This window comes from Carassius gibelio, chromosome A3 (assembly GCF_023724105.1).
Source record: "Carassius gibelio isolate Cgi1373 ecotype wild population from Czech Republic chromosome A3, carGib1.2-hapl.c, whole genome shotgun sequence".
NCBI lineage: Eukaryota > Metazoa > Chordata > Actinopteri > Cypriniformes > Cyprinidae > Carassius > Carassius gibelio.
In genome coordinates, this window is record NC_068373.1 from 9,195,628 (window position 1) to 9,210,902 (window position 15,275).

The window sequence follows — 15,275 nt, forward strand, 5'->3', positions numbered from 1 at the left end:
GAGATGCAAAATATAAATTTTCTTAAATGCTTTGTTTCCATACAAAACATAATTTTACTTCGACACGGAACTGACAAATCAAATTATATTTTTAATGAACTCTTTCCACTGAGAGAAACCACATAGACAGTAAAGCATATCGTCATGAGGGTAACACTTGAATCATATCAAGCTTCGAGCAAGATGAAGACAACTCAGCAAACATTAGGAATGACAAACAGGACATTTCTCCAGCAATAAAGTGTCCAAACAACTATGTACAATAAATCTGAACTCGACATCATTTCTGCGGTGGCTTATTTCTGCACATCGGTCTTCAGACGCCCAGCGGTCGTCGTCTACTTGACCCTGTAGAGAACCTTCCTCTGCATGCGGTGCTGCACTTCACCCCTCCTCATCATCAGATGAAGGACTTTGTGAATGGCGTGCTCTGGATATTTCTGTTCAGACGAGAGAGAGAAATACATTTTATATACACACGACTTATGAACTATAATAGTGATTCGAGAAGCTGTTAACTGACCTGTTTGGTGAAGTCCTGTATGATGCTGTGCTCGGACACCTGGGAGCCGATGGCGAAGCGTCTCTTCAGCTGTTTCTCGATGCGAGAGATCAGCTCCTGATCCTCCTGAGTGGTGAATCCTTCAACACCTGCAATCGTACAGCTCTGCTACATCAGACTCTCCAGCTACGTTTATAGCAGCTAGACCGTGACATTGCAGTTCATTCCCGTCCTGACACACTCACCAGAGAGACTGCCGGACATAGCTGCGTCCAGCGTGGACACCTGGAAGAGTCTCAGAGCCTCGTCCACCTCTTCCTCTCCGGCGATGGGCTGCAGCTTCATCTTCGCCAGAGACTCTGCGATGCGCACCACGGCCTCAAGCTGCCTGCAGGACCACATCAAGAAGTATATACTGTAAATAACTACATCCAGGATGTAGAAACATACATCTAGGAACAAAAGGTGTCCTAACACTGAAGGGAGTGTTTACCTGACAGTGATGGGGATGGACACTCGTCTGTCGGTCTCTCTCTCGTGTTCCTTCGCTCCGCTCCTCATCACCACGTATCTGTTCTTCAGTTTCTCCGCGGCCGCCGCAGACAGACGCGGGCCACATTTCCTGCGTGAGTTAATGCATTGTTATTTTGATAGACACACACGAAGGAATGCGATTTCAGGCGGCGTTTAAAGACTTAATGATTCAGACTCACGTTCTGCAGTAGGCGATGTATTTCTTCAGCGTGGCCAGAGAAATCTCTCCCTCGACACCCTCCATCTGCGTCTGAGCGCTCAGGTGAACGTTCATCACGTGCCGGGCCAAAGTCTTGAGAAACACACACATGGGGTTGTGCATTAGTTCATATAAAATCTAACGCTTCAGTGAGATCTGTGAGCAGAGGTGGTTTTGTTCACCCACCATGTCTCTCTGTTGGTCATGATGGTCTTTGATGATGAAGATCATGTCAAATCGAGACAGGATAGTGGGCATGAAGTCTATGTTGTCCTCTCCTTTTGTATCATCCCAGCGGCCGAACACAGAGTTGGCAGCGGCTAACACAGAGCAGCGGGAGTTCAGGGTGGTGGTGATGCCAGCCTTGAGGTGAACACACAAGCGTTACTCAAAGACATGGATCAGTGAAATAGTGGATTGGTCAATGCAATCGAGTAAAAAGGCCTGGTACCTTTGCAATAGAAATGGTCTGCTGCTCCATGGCCTCATGGATGGCGACTCGGTCATCCTCTCTCATCTTTTAAAAAGACGAACGCAACAGTTTAGCATGAAGGAAAAAGCTTTCTGAAGAGTGCATGAATGTTCAAAGTCCAACCTTGTCAAACTCATCGATGCAGACCACTCCTCCATCAGCCAGCACCATGGCACCACCCTCCATGACGAAACCACGAGTGTGCGGGTCTCGCAGCACTGAGGCGGTCAAACCAGCGGCACTGCTGCCCTTCCCAGACGTGTAGACCTAACAGAGACAGACCACATTCACTCCATTATAGGAAACATCCATGCAAGTGAAGACTGATTTATGCACATTCACATACACAATTTATCATTATAAAGTTACAAATAAAATATAAAAGTTGTGATCTATAACATACTGAAAGCAGGAAAAACATCTCCCTTCGCATTAAACTCATACGAATGACATGACGGTGTATTTCAGTCACAAGTCTTACCCCAATGGGAGAGCATCTCTCCACAAACTTCAGCAGCTGAGACTTGGCTGTGCCTGGATCTCCCAGCATCAACAAGTTAATATCCCCTCTGCGTGTCAAACCATCAGGCAACCTAACAAAAACGGTTTCACGCGGATCAGAAACATGGCAAACAGACATAAGCTGGGAAGAGGAGGCAGTTTGTGTGATTCCTCACCTCTTCCTGGAGCCCCCGAACAGAAGGCACGCGATGGCTTTCTTCAGGTCGTCGCTGCCGTAGATGGACGGGGCCAGAGAGCGGGCGAGCGAGTCGTAGACGGAGGGAGAGGAAGCCAGAGCCCTCAACTCCTCTTCCTCCTGAGGAGAAACAGACCCCGAGGCTCCACGGCCTGGAAGACAGTCAGAAGGACGTGAGAGATATGAAGAGAGATGCCGTTTTCAACCAAAACACAGGTGTTTCAGCACATGCTCACCTGCTCCTTCAGTATCCACTTCAATGCCCACGACACGCAGGTACGCCGCTCGGATGCCCACACCTGCTCCCTTATCACGACCTTTGCCCTTGGCCTGCGCCACCTTCTTGATGGAGTAGATGCCCATGATGGTGACTCTGTTGCCTGGGACTACACGGTCACATAAGTACCTGGGTAGAGTGGTTAAAAAAAGGGGGGCTTGAAATCTCATGATTTGATATGCTTATTGAGGTCACTGTTTGATTTGAATCTGATTCTTAGTTTAGAATCAATATAATAAAACTACTAGCAAAAAAAGGCACTTTTAGGTACATTTTCGGTTCAGTGCAGTTCATAAATGCATTTACTAGATTACGGCTGCTTTAAATTAAATGTTCTAAAAATATGAAACTTAAACCTCCACTATGGCAGAAAATAACCCCCGTCTTAATGAGTGAGTAACTGAATGAGTCAAGTGCTATATAAATGCCTCATTCAGGTTCAGAGCTAAAATATGCATCTTGAAGTTCATAAAGCTCTTCAAAGAATATTTTACCTAAAAATTAAACCTCATTTACTCACTTACCCTCATGTCTTTCCAAACTGTATGCATTTTTCTTCCTGCGGAACACAACAGTTTCGGTTCCCATTGACTTCCACTAGTTTGTTTGACCTTACAATGGAGGTCAACAGGAACTGAAACCATCTGGTTTACTAATATTCTTTAAAATCACATGCTTTGCACTCCACAGAAGAGAAACATACTAGTTTGGAACAACACGAAGAGAGTAAACCAAGGAAATTTAGTAAAAAAAAAAAAAGTTAATTGCATCAAGAGACAGCTTGTACCTGTCGCAGTACAGCTGCATGTGTCGTGGCATCTCTCCGTGTGGAACAGCATCAGGAGCTTCCTGCAGACGCAGAGTTTGGAAATCCACACACACGCATCTGTCCGGAATAATGAAATACGGATCCATGGGGCACTTGACACGTCCCGCCTGCTCACTGTGCGACAAAACAAATTAAAACATTTTACACGTGCTCATTCTCTGTATCAAGACAGATGTGGTTGTGTTTACGTTCACGGTCAGCATATAAACAGTTAGTGCTACATTATTTCTAAACAGAAATCAAATATTTTGCAATATACTAACGTGTTGCACTTGCGGGGCAGAGCGTAACCCTGCAGTCCCGGTGGCAGAGGGATGTTACTGATAACCGCTCTGCAGCCACGGCACTGAAGACACACTCTGGTGGCTTTGGCCCTCACAGCCGTAGCAGATATGATTATACCAGGGATCTTCACGAGACGGGACACCTGCTCCGACTGCAAAAGATGAGAGAAAAACACTTAAAATCTTAATGTAGAAGTATAAACGTGGCGCTCCAAGGCACACTTCAAGTTAGCAGTAGAATAAACAAATATGCATCAGTTTTTATTTCGAATGGTCTTGTTGAAAGTTTATTTCCTTACTTTCAAGTTACGGATGGAGGCCGGGTGGGCGTCGCTCTTCAGCATGACCTGGATGTCCTGTACACTCTCTTCTCCTATTGGCCGCGGACGTGTGACCTCATCAGCCACTTCCTGCGCCGCCTCCTCCAGCTGTCAATCAAAACACAGCCAAATATCATAAACAGCTGATGTTCGAAGCCACTTAGCATTTCATAAACAATACAGCATCTAGGAAGGTCATATAAACTTGATAATAAATTAGGTAATTACTTTAAATTGTATGCTGTAAACAAAACCAACTCAATTTCAGATTTCATTTGAAAAGTTTTTTTTGTAAGTCTGTGCTTACCAGAGGCAGGTTCTCAGTGGGCAGTTTGTACAGACAGTCTGACAGATCTTCATCAAAACTGGCCAGATCCTCCATCTCCACCTCAATCCAGTACTCTCCCAAAGTATAGTGCCTCTTGAGTTCATCTCTGAAAACCAAAAACACAATCAACAGTGTCCTAAAGAACTTCAACAACATAAACAGATGAAGATGACAAACTCGGTTTAATAAAAGTACACTGTTCACTGTATTATGGGAAATGGATGTTTAAGAGTGAATCGGTTCTTTTGAACATTTGAATTGAATCGACTCGAAAACGATTCCCGGCTTAGATAGTGCCGTCACTAATTTGCTTTCAGAATTATTTTTGTGGTTTAATATTTGCACATATCATCTTTAGTGCAATGTAACATTAACGTTACCCCAGCAAATACGTGATAAAAACCCAACATGCAATGAATCGATTCAACTGAATCACTCAAAAGAACAATGCGTTCACGAACCGGACACAAGTTAAAGGTTAATCTGCAACAACTTTAACACGGGCTAATATAAAAAATAATTATTTTCTAAAATAAGTTACATAACTAAATGATGGCCAACGATTAATAGACCAACTATAGGTACAAGTTGTTCAAAACTGAAGACAGAACCACCAGAACGCATGAAAACACCTCTGATGTCGCAGCACGTTACCTGTATTTGTAGGTGAACCCAGTCCGATCGGTGCCGACTCTGAATTGTCTCAAAAACTCTCGAAACTTTTTTTTGATCTGGCTGCGTTTCACGACCCCCTCATCACCGATGCCTTCACCTCCTCCGAAACTGTCACTATAATAAACTCCTGGATCATCAAATCCCGACATGCTGTTAATATTCAGATTCCTAGCAATAAACGATAACTAAAGTGTTACTTAAATAAGTGCTGTGAATGTTAAATTTAAATATATAACTCTCTGTAGGTCAGAGAAAACAGTGAAATCCCCGCTGCAACACGCGCACTGGCTTTCGCGGCAAAACCTGCCTCGCGCCGAGTTCAGACCCCGCCCTCACTGACTTTTCCGTCCCGCTTATTGGTCCACAGGGCAGCATGACGAGCCACGTCACGAAAAAGGTGGAACCAAAGTGGAGTACTGGCGGGAAAAACACAAAGCAAAGTGCTGGGATCGGAACTGGCTTCTTTGATTGGCGCGGAATTTCAACAAAACCTTATTTATATGAAAATAAAAGTTGATATTAATGAAATAGTAATCAAACTATAATGTTTTAAGAGAAAAGTTAAATTCCATAAATATATAGAGGTGGTTTCAATTATAAAAGGGAAAACCGTTAAATTTATTCTCTACACTAAAACGCCAATGTTATCATATAATTGTTACAGCAGTTAAACACGTTAAACAAGTGAACTCAAAACCAAGCTCACATTAAGAATACAAAAGTCAGATATGAATAAAATAAAAAAATAGATTTTAGCGTAAAACTCAAACGGTGTTGTCAAGACAAAAATTTTATATATAAATGTCAGATTTTAAATGTTATCTTAATGGTCCAAAACAATGGTTTGACATTTATATTACCTTTTATATTTTAATAGTCACATACAACAAATTGTATGCATTTGTGTCAGTCTATAATAGGCTGTTGTTTCATAATGACAGGTTTACATTGTGACAACATGTCCCACTTTTGGCATATTGTTTGAGAAATTGTTGCATGGACATTGCATTCCTTTATTCAACATTCAGATTTGGGTGTGATTTCATACAGCTGTGTAAGGGCCAGTATATCTCAGGTCTTGAATTTGTTTTGAAAGTAGTGAATTTAAGTAGTCAACAACCTTCACGTAAATATCCAGAGAAGACATTAAATGGCATAACTTTTTTTATTTTTACCCATCTATGAACAGTTGCAGCAGCATCAGCATGATCAGTATAAACTTGCAAATAATGCTGATGAGACACGAAGTCTCAACTGGTACATAGACAAATTTGGTACATAGCTGGTGTAGAAGACTGCCCTAAAAGAAGCAAATATTAATCTTAAAAGGAAGTCATTTATTCTGTCGATTCCAAAAAAATCTCCAAATATTCTTTGACCTTCACTGATCTCAGAAGATGTATAACTTAAACCTCACTCTAACAGTCCTCATCTTTCCCAGCTGTGTTTCTGACTTTAGGAAATGACGCCATGCTTCCTGCCGGTCTGTATGAAGGCATCTACAGTCCGATCAATGTCCTCATCAGTGTGAGCTGCAGAGATCTGGACTCGAATCCGGGCTTTTCCTTTGGGAACAACCGGGTAGGAGAAACCGATCACATACACTCCTGATAACAGAGAGAAAAACATTGTTTTAAACAGGCTGCCGGACTTGCATCATTTATTTTATAGCAAAACAATATAATGAATTAAACACGTCTGAATTCTAACCCAGTTTTAGCATATCATCAGCCATAAGTGAAGCCAGACGGGCGTCTCCTAGCATCACAGGACAGATGGGATGAGCTGTGCCAGAAATGGTGAACCCTGCCTGTGTCATTTTGTTTCTGAACCTTTGGGAAATAAGAAAAGGAACACAAAAGATCATTGTTCTACCTTTAGCTCAATGAACTCCAAAAATCCCTTATTCTTAAAAGCATTCCTACTTTCAAACAGAACCAGCAAAAGTCAGCTCTTTTTGTTTTGACTGCAATGTCACCCCAGATAGACTTTGAAAAGGAAACTCTTTTTTGTTAGTTTTAACTCTTCTACTTATCTTCGGTACACAAAAAGAGAGCGGTAACGCAAGCTAAAGAGTGTAATTGAGTCTATAAATATCAGCGAGCGCCCACTCCCTCCTCCGATCTCACCTCATGGTTTTAGCTGCCATGGACTGAGCGATAACATTGGATTCCAGCAGCAGCTCCACGGCACGGGTGGCACAGCCCACCACAGGAGGAGGGAGGGAGTTTGAGAAGAGGTACGGACGAGACCGCTGTCTCAGAAGCTCAATCAAAGCCTTGGGTCCGACAGTGTAACCACCTGACAGAGAATTAGAAAAATATACATTTGAAAGAGCTAAAAAAAACTTCAGCCTTCTTAGTAAAGAAAATGAAACTTGCGATTTTTTTTGTTATTTGACCTGCCATAGTAGCGTGACTATGTAAAACTGTGCTTCAGATGATGTTGGATATTAATACACACCAGCAGCTCCTCCCAGTGCTTTTCCCAGAGTGGAATTCACAATGTGCACCCTGTCCATCACTCCCAGCAGCTCATCGGTTCCTCTGCGGGAAAGAGATGCATGAACATCCACTAGTAATATAATATGACATAATACTTTCTTAAACAGTTTAAATAAGTCTTCATACATAGAAATATGAAACTCTCTTTATATATGAACTAAGATGGGGATCTCTCTGAAGCGATTTTCACATTAACAGGTCCTTGGTTCGAGTCCCGGCTCGTGGACCTTTTTTCGATCACATTCTCAACTCTCTCTCCCACTTCACTTCCCGTGTACTAACGGTCATATCATTATAAAGGCAAAAAACACCAAAAATAAATCTTAAAGGGGGGGTGAAATGCTATTTCATGCATACTGAGTTTTTTACACTGTTAAAGAGTTGGATTCCCATGCTAAACATGGACAAAGTTTCAAAAATTAAGTTGTACGTTTGAAGGAGTATTTCTGTTCCAAAAATACTCCTTCCGGTTTGTCACAAGTTTCGGAAAGTTTTTTTCGAGTATGGCTCTGTGTGACGTTAGATGGAGCGGAATTTCCTTATATGGATCCTTAGGGCACTTCTGCCGGAAGAGCACGCGCTCCAGTATAGCAGAGCACTGAGAGCACAGCCTGATCAGAGCGAGAGCGTCGCGAAATTTCACAAAAGAAGTGTGTTTTTGGTTGCCAGGGCAAGACAACCCTGCACAGATTACCAAAAAAAACAAAAAAAACATTAAGGGACCAGTGGACGGAGTTTATTTTTACAGAGGATCAACGGAGTTGTGCAAGTGTTTGTGTTTGTTCCCTGCATTTCGAAGATGCTTGTTTTACAAACAAGGCCCATTTTGACACCGGATTTGCGTATCGTTTTTTCTTAAGGATGATGCAATCCCAACGAAAAAGGCTCACGATCGTGTGTTGGAAACACAGGCGGTGAGTAAAACTGCTTCAAATATCTCTGCCTTCTTGTTAGTGCGTCCCCTCCCATGCCGGAGACCCGGGTTCGAGCCCCGCTCGGAGCGAGTCATTGCTGCTGCTGCTCTCGTTCAGTTTCAGCCTCAGGATCTGATTCTGGATCATAAATAAACGGCTGAATCTGACTGTTAGCCATGGTTTGTTTTGGATGATGGGTTTTCCCTCACGGTAATGTCCAAACGCTCTCAAAGCAAAAGCCTACTCGCGCTCGTGATTCTTTAGCTCTGCCTACACCTCACGCCTCCAGCGGCTCGTGTTTTTCCGAAAAAAATCGGCACAGACTATTTTTCTCTTATAAATATAATAAAACTAAAGATTTTTTGGAGATATGAAGGATGCAGTACTACTCTATAGGTACTCAAGATTAACAGGATATTGAGTGAAAATGAGCATTTCACCCCCCCTTTTAAAAAAGTATCAAGGAACCATAAAGCCATGAATCAAACCAACCAGCTACAAGATGAAACACAACATCAAAAAAAAAGTATTTTGAAAAACAAAAAAACGACTTTAATGACAGAACTACAATCTCATCAATAAAAACGATCCAGAAATGTTGATTAAAAAGCTGTTAATTACACATATAGAAACAATGCATTTTATTATTGCAAAATATTCATACACAACAAATAGATTCACTATCATGTCATTTGCAATGCTTCGGTGTTGCTACAGAGCTCTTTGCACAATTTGCTTGTTTTGGTTTTCTTATTGTTGGGGCTTTTTCTGCAAAATTATGGGTATTGTAATTTTTCTCCAAAAATTGCACTGTTAAACATGATTATTTAAATATTAAGTTTAAATAATGTGGGTTGATGGCTTAAAAAAAAAAAAAGTTAATTAAAATATATACATAAATATACACATACATAACCTTGTAGCTCACAATGGGTCTGTTTTTAACATTTTTGAAGTTATCATTAAAAATTAAACCCCCGAATGAGAAAATAAATGGGATTCTAACCAGACCTTTTCACTCAATTTTCCTAAAAAGTGTTTTTTTCTTTTGTCCACTCACCGGCCACGGGGACCCATGAATCCTGTGGCATGACATTCATCAATGAAGACCAGGGCACCGTACTGCTCAGCTAGATCACAGATACCCTGCAGAGGAGCCACATCACCATCCATGGAGAACACACCGTCTGTGACCACCAACCTCAGACGAGAGGACTGTAAATAAATCAAGAAATCAAGTGAACGAACCAAGAAATCTTTTTTTTTTCAAATGCTTTGAGTTGCTGAAGCTTAGACATTTGTAATAGCTAACTTAAATTGTTGCATTATATATTTTTAGTTTTTTCAACAAACAAATCATTATCATATCAAAATATCAAGCCACCACACAATCAGTTTAATCCAAGCATTATTTAAATATCACCATGCACATAAAGCACTTGAAGCTTGCCGTGCAACCTCTGATTTGCATGAAATCCAGTAACATGAGTGACAGACTCTACCTGTGATTCTTTCAGCTTTTCTTCCAGGTCATTCAGGTCCATGTGTTTGTAGCGGAACCTCTTGGCACGACACAATCGAATGCCATCGATAATAGAGGCGTGGTTTAGTTCATCAGACAACACGGCATCATCGGGACCCAACAGGACCTAAAGCAAAGAGTACCAATGTGTTGTTCCAGTGTATTGGCAGCGGTGCTTCAGTATATCAGAACGAATGGTTAAAGCAAACCTCAAACAGACCAGCATTGGCATCGAAGCAGCTCGCATACAGAATACAGTCTTCTCTTTCATGAAACTGGGCTAGTTTCTCTTCCAAGTTCTTGTGGATGCTCTAGAGAACAGTCGGATTAACAAATACATCTAAAGGCATCAACAAGCATTGCTATCAGTGTGTGTTCAAATACAGTACTTGACCTCACCTGTGTGCCGCAGATGAAGCGAACTGAGCTAAGGCCAGCGCCGTACTTCTGCAGAGCATCTATTCCTGCCTTCACCACCTCTGGATGACTGGATAAACCCAGGTAGTTATTTGCACAGAAATTCAATATGTCTGAAACAAAGAGAGAAATATGGGATCAGAAGATGAAGAGAAACAAAAAATTTTAATATTTAATTTGAGCTATTGAACTCTGCCCACTATAATTTAATTAATAATATAAAATAATAAAAATATTAGTAAATAGAACTTTGTAAATATAGAATTACTGTACTACTCATTTAAAGCATCTACACATAAAACTTAAGAAGAGTTATAAGAAAATAATAAACATACGTTCAGTCATATGCATTCAAACTCCTAACTTCAATTGTATTCAAAAATACATTATACAATATATAATAATAATAATAAAGAATAATAATTATATATAATATATAATACTTAAAATATATATTGTGTATACAATAACATTTTTATGTTGATATTGTTAGTATAAATATTAAATTAATAAATATACGTTATTTCTCTGCGCTACTCATTTCAAGCATCAAAATATAAACCTTTAAGAGAGTTTTAAAATATCGATAATCATAAATTCAGTCAAGTCATTCAGTTTATATTTTGTTATAAAATAAAATAGGGCATTTGCGTAAATGGGAAAAGCTTTGAAATCTTATAATAACAATCAATTAGGTTAACAATTAAAAAAAACAACAACTAGTAATTATATATATTTTTTGTCTGCTGCACTACTCATTTCAAGGATCTAAACATAAACCTTAAGAAAAGAGTTTAAATAATATAAGGCATAAATTCAGCCAACCCTTAACCTCACTTTTATTTTTTAAACTAAGATATAACTTTATAGGAATACATTTGATTAAATAATTTTATAGAAATGTATATTTAATTAAACAAAGTAATACATTTGCGTAAATGTGATAAGCTTTTCATTAATATTGTATTACTGATTATTTGAACATTTTAGCGCCTCTGTTAACCAATTTATATAACGTGTTTGTTACGTTTTTGTTTTATACATTCCCATGGAGCTACAAATAAAAGTTGAAAACTGAAATTGCAGCACGCTATTGACTTTCTTTCCCTAGGCTTAGGGTATGTGCCTTCTGGAATATTTAAGGAATATATGATTGTTGTATCTAGTGTTTAACTGACTCTTTGGCTAGGCTGTCCTCCACACACTGCTGCTCACCGCCTCTGCTGCCGTCCACGCAGATATGAGGCCCCTGGCTGGACGTGATGACCCGCTCCCCCTTCCACGTGCCCGCGACCCGGATAGAGTCCAGCTCGTTCCCCAGCACCGACAGCGCCTGAGCCACGGCCGAGTAGCCTCTGTTTGCACCAGCAGAGCAGGGCTGTAAGACACTCCTGAAGCTCGGAGCCCCGAGTAGACGAACAGCTGGGCGAAGCGACATTTCTCTCGCACTGTTACAGTCAGCAGTACAGTAAAAGTACGTGCACTAGAAGAGCGAGAGCGGATATATGTCACATGGGCGTCGACAAATCAGCCAATCAAACGTGTTTATCCAAGCAGGCGGTGCACTCTTTGTCCAATCATAGCGAGGCTGAGGTCCATTCGTTTTAAAGAACCTGGACTGATAGCTTGTGTTGTTCATCATCATAGACAGTAAAACACGCTGTATTTATGTGTGCAACACACACACACACACACACACACACACACACACACACACACACACACACACACACACACACACACACACACACAAATACATGTTCTCAGCTTGCATAAATAAAAATTTATTGTCAGCAACTACTACTGCAAGATCTGTTGTGCATCTGATATTTTGTGTAAAAGTTAATAAAATGAATGGGCAAAATGCAGAACCAGATAAAAAGACTGCACTGGAAGTAAGAACCGCGGGAAAGAGGCGGAGCTAGAGGGAAAGTGCACGAGTCGAGCACGTCATTTTCGCGGGAACAACTCCCGGCAACTGGCGATGTAACAACAGCATTCTGCAGAAGAAAAATGTTGTCTTTATAAGTCGTATTATGAAGATGTTGACTTTTTTTAGCTCTATACTAGAGCTCCTTAAGTTAGGTGATGGCTTGCAGTGGAGTAAGAGAGGAACACTTTAAAACGTAAGTAAGGTTAGCTTTTATGTGTTTTCCTCTATTGTTATCTTTGTCACAAAAAAGAATGTACTTAGTCCTTATGAACACATTTCAGTTGAGCAGTTCGGGTTATTTATAGTATTTTATTGGTTATGATCCAAGTTTAGATTATTAAACTGAATACAAATATTACATTTGTTGTGTGTATCACATATTGATGTTTCTTAATTCGTCACTTTTACAAATTTTTTTAAATAATTATAGCCTATAAAGAACTATGGTTAATATCTCAGAAAATCAGGCAGCGCAAATGTTCGTTCCGCTTAAGCTAATTTACGAATAAATCCTTTTTCACGATTTCATTATTTATCATGTGTCGCTCATCGCTACAGTAGAGAGCGATCTAGTACAGACTCCTCGTGACGTCACGGACACGTCAGAGGGGGCGTTCGATAACCGCGGCAAATCCGAATCCCTTCGTGTTACGTTCTAGACAATAACAAAACACCGAACTTTAAACAACAAATACGACTGGAATTCAATATGGAACTTAGTAAAACAGGTCAGAATTGTTCTGTTTTAGCCCTGTATGTATTGTCAAACTATGTCTTGCTCACACGGACTGAATGTTTTATTCTTCCTGTAACTTCCTGTGTTTTTAAGGTGGACGACATTATTCTTAACTTATAATAATCGCCATTTCAAGCGAATGCATGTAATATAGAATGTTTAAACGGATAAACAGTGGCGTTAAAACATCATTAGACAGATGCAAATAAACTTTTCCGCACTCAATATGACAATAAAATACGTTTTGACGACGTTTTTTTTCGATTGAAGCGGGTTTAGCTATGTAAAATGGCATTTATACTTGATTACACAATTGTTTCGCTTTTTAGGAATCATACAAATTTAAGTATCTCTCACCACAGATACAGTAACCGGATTTTTATGGCGTCTTCTACGAACAGCCCGGAGATTCCTGTGCTGCTGTGGACATGATGAGAACTCTGGTGAGGACGAATAGTATTCTTTAAGAAATTAACAAATAATGAAAATGTAAACACACTGAAGCTAATCTGACTAAAGGTAATGTGAATATGTGATGCGTTACAGATGTTCAGTTCTCAGTTGAAGAAACAGCTCCATCTCTTGGTGTCAGCACTGTGAGACCGTGGAGTCATGGTGAAGATGAAGGTATTATCAGCACAGTTTAGGTGAGAAACACTTGACAGTCTTACATTCACCAACTGGACATGCTTTGATCAAAATGAAATTATTTGCATCTGAATTTATTCATTTTAAATGATTGATGACGTCGCATTGAAGCAGTGTTAATTTTGACACAAAATTTTAATTTAGTTTTAGTCTTAGTCTTTTGACTATAATTCTTTTTAGTTTTAGTCATCTGATTTGTTTTAATTTTAGTCTTATTTTAGTCGACTAAAATTGCTTGGTATTTTAGTCGACTAAAATAAGACTAAAATCAATAACAGATTTACTAGACAATTTTTTTACAGCTGGTATAGGAAACAAACTTAACCAAAATATATAAAACACAAATTCAACTTTATTTCAACACAACTGTGTCTTTATTTCGACTCAAAAGCTTTTATGCAGCAACAAACACTGTCATGATAATGTAAACAATAACTAGCTGCCAATTGACCATCAATAAAAGAAAAATAAAGTTAGGTCCAGGACCTTAAAGCTTACAGCTGAGCTGAACAATAAGTGCATACATTTAAAGTAAATATTTAATAAGTTGGGTGGATAAAAAAAGTAACATGATTTTATAAGGTATTCATTTGTCTAGCAATATTGTATGTTTTAAATACTACAATATTGCTAGATTAGTATGTATAATGATAGGATGTGAACATTCACGTTTCACATGACTAATATAGAAATATTTGTGATATTGTCAAAAAGTAGAACATTATAAAATATACTAAACATTAGTATTAATCAAATGTATGTATCATAATATTACGTATTAGTATTGTGCTCTCATCCAACTTGAAGAAGGGGCTATTTTACAGTACTTTTCAGTTCGTAATATTTAATGCTACAACATCTACGCACTGCAGTCTTCCAATTTTGCTTAGCTCAATAAACAAAAGAACATCGTTGTGAAATTACATTTGAGAAAATGTCCGTGTGGCTCGTCTGTAAATGTCTTTTCAAATTGGTTGTGTTCTTGCCACGAATGAGCGCTCCGCGTGCTTTACACTTTGTTTTGTTTTGTTCGTTGTCAAACGTGAAGTGAGCCCACAAGTCTCCCCTTCTTTTTTCCCAGCTGTGGACATTTTGTCGCTCTTTTAGACATCACCTCTTCGAATGCCGTCTTCCCGGGAGCTCATTTAAAAACTGAAAACCTTCGCTTCACGTCTCAATAAGTCAGGCTCGGATTGGTTCTCTTCTCTCATGCAGTCTCGCCTATTCCGTTTTGCCGGTTCTGTTTTGCCGGTTCTTTTGTTCATTCCTCGCATCTCTCCCGTCTGCTGATTTGATTTTCGTCACAGTCTATTTTCGTCTCGTCCTTTATTCGTTGACGATAATGTCAATCAATTTAGTCATAGTTTTAGTCTCCATCAGTGCCTTCTTTTTTAGTTTTCGTTTCGTTTTCGTCTGCAAAAATATATTCGTGACGAAAATAATGACGAAAATATTTAGTCAACGAAATTAACACTGCATTGAAG

General features: G+C 39.6%; 2 protein-coding genes across 2 annotated transcripts; both read right to left on the minus strand.

Moving 5' to 3' along the window:
- Positions 1-71: 71 nt before the first annotated feature.
- LOC127945122 (DNA replication licensing factor mcm5) lies at positions 72-5,449 on the minus strand. Its single transcript, XM_052541705.1, has 16 exons — positions 5,097-5,449; positions 4,422-4,548; positions 4,094-4,222; positions 3,774-3,946; positions 3,469-3,624; positions 2,641-2,810; positions 2,385-2,556; positions 2,189-2,300; positions 1,831-1,974; positions 1,687-1,752; positions 1,422-1,598; positions 1,216-1,328; positions 996-1,124; positions 748-890; positions 524-651; positions 72-440 (listed from the first exon to the last, which is right to left on the minus strand). Exons 1-16 carry the CDS (start codon positions 5,264-5,266, stop codon positions 339-341), a joined length of 2,211 nt encoding a protein of 736 aa, XP_052397665.1. The 5' UTR covers positions 5,267-5,449; the 3' UTR covers positions 72-338.
- Positions 5,450-6,268: 819 nt separating this feature from the next.
- Positions 6,269-11,987, minus strand: LOC127945256 (2-amino-3-ketobutyrate coenzyme A ligase, mitochondrial). The gene is made up of 9 exons (XM_052541833.1): positions 11,690-11,987; positions 10,457-10,587; positions 10,267-10,368; positions 10,038-10,184; positions 9,596-9,750; positions 7,581-7,663; positions 7,247-7,418; positions 6,828-6,949; positions 6,269-6,724 (listed from the first exon to the last, which is right to left on the minus strand). Exons 1-9 carry the CDS (start codon positions 11,910-11,912, stop codon positions 6,573-6,575), a joined length of 1,287 nt encoding a protein of 428 aa, XP_052397793.1. The 5' UTR covers positions 11,913-11,987; the 3' UTR covers positions 6,269-6,572.
- Between the last annotated feature and the right edge of the window lie 3,288 nt (positions 11,988-15,275).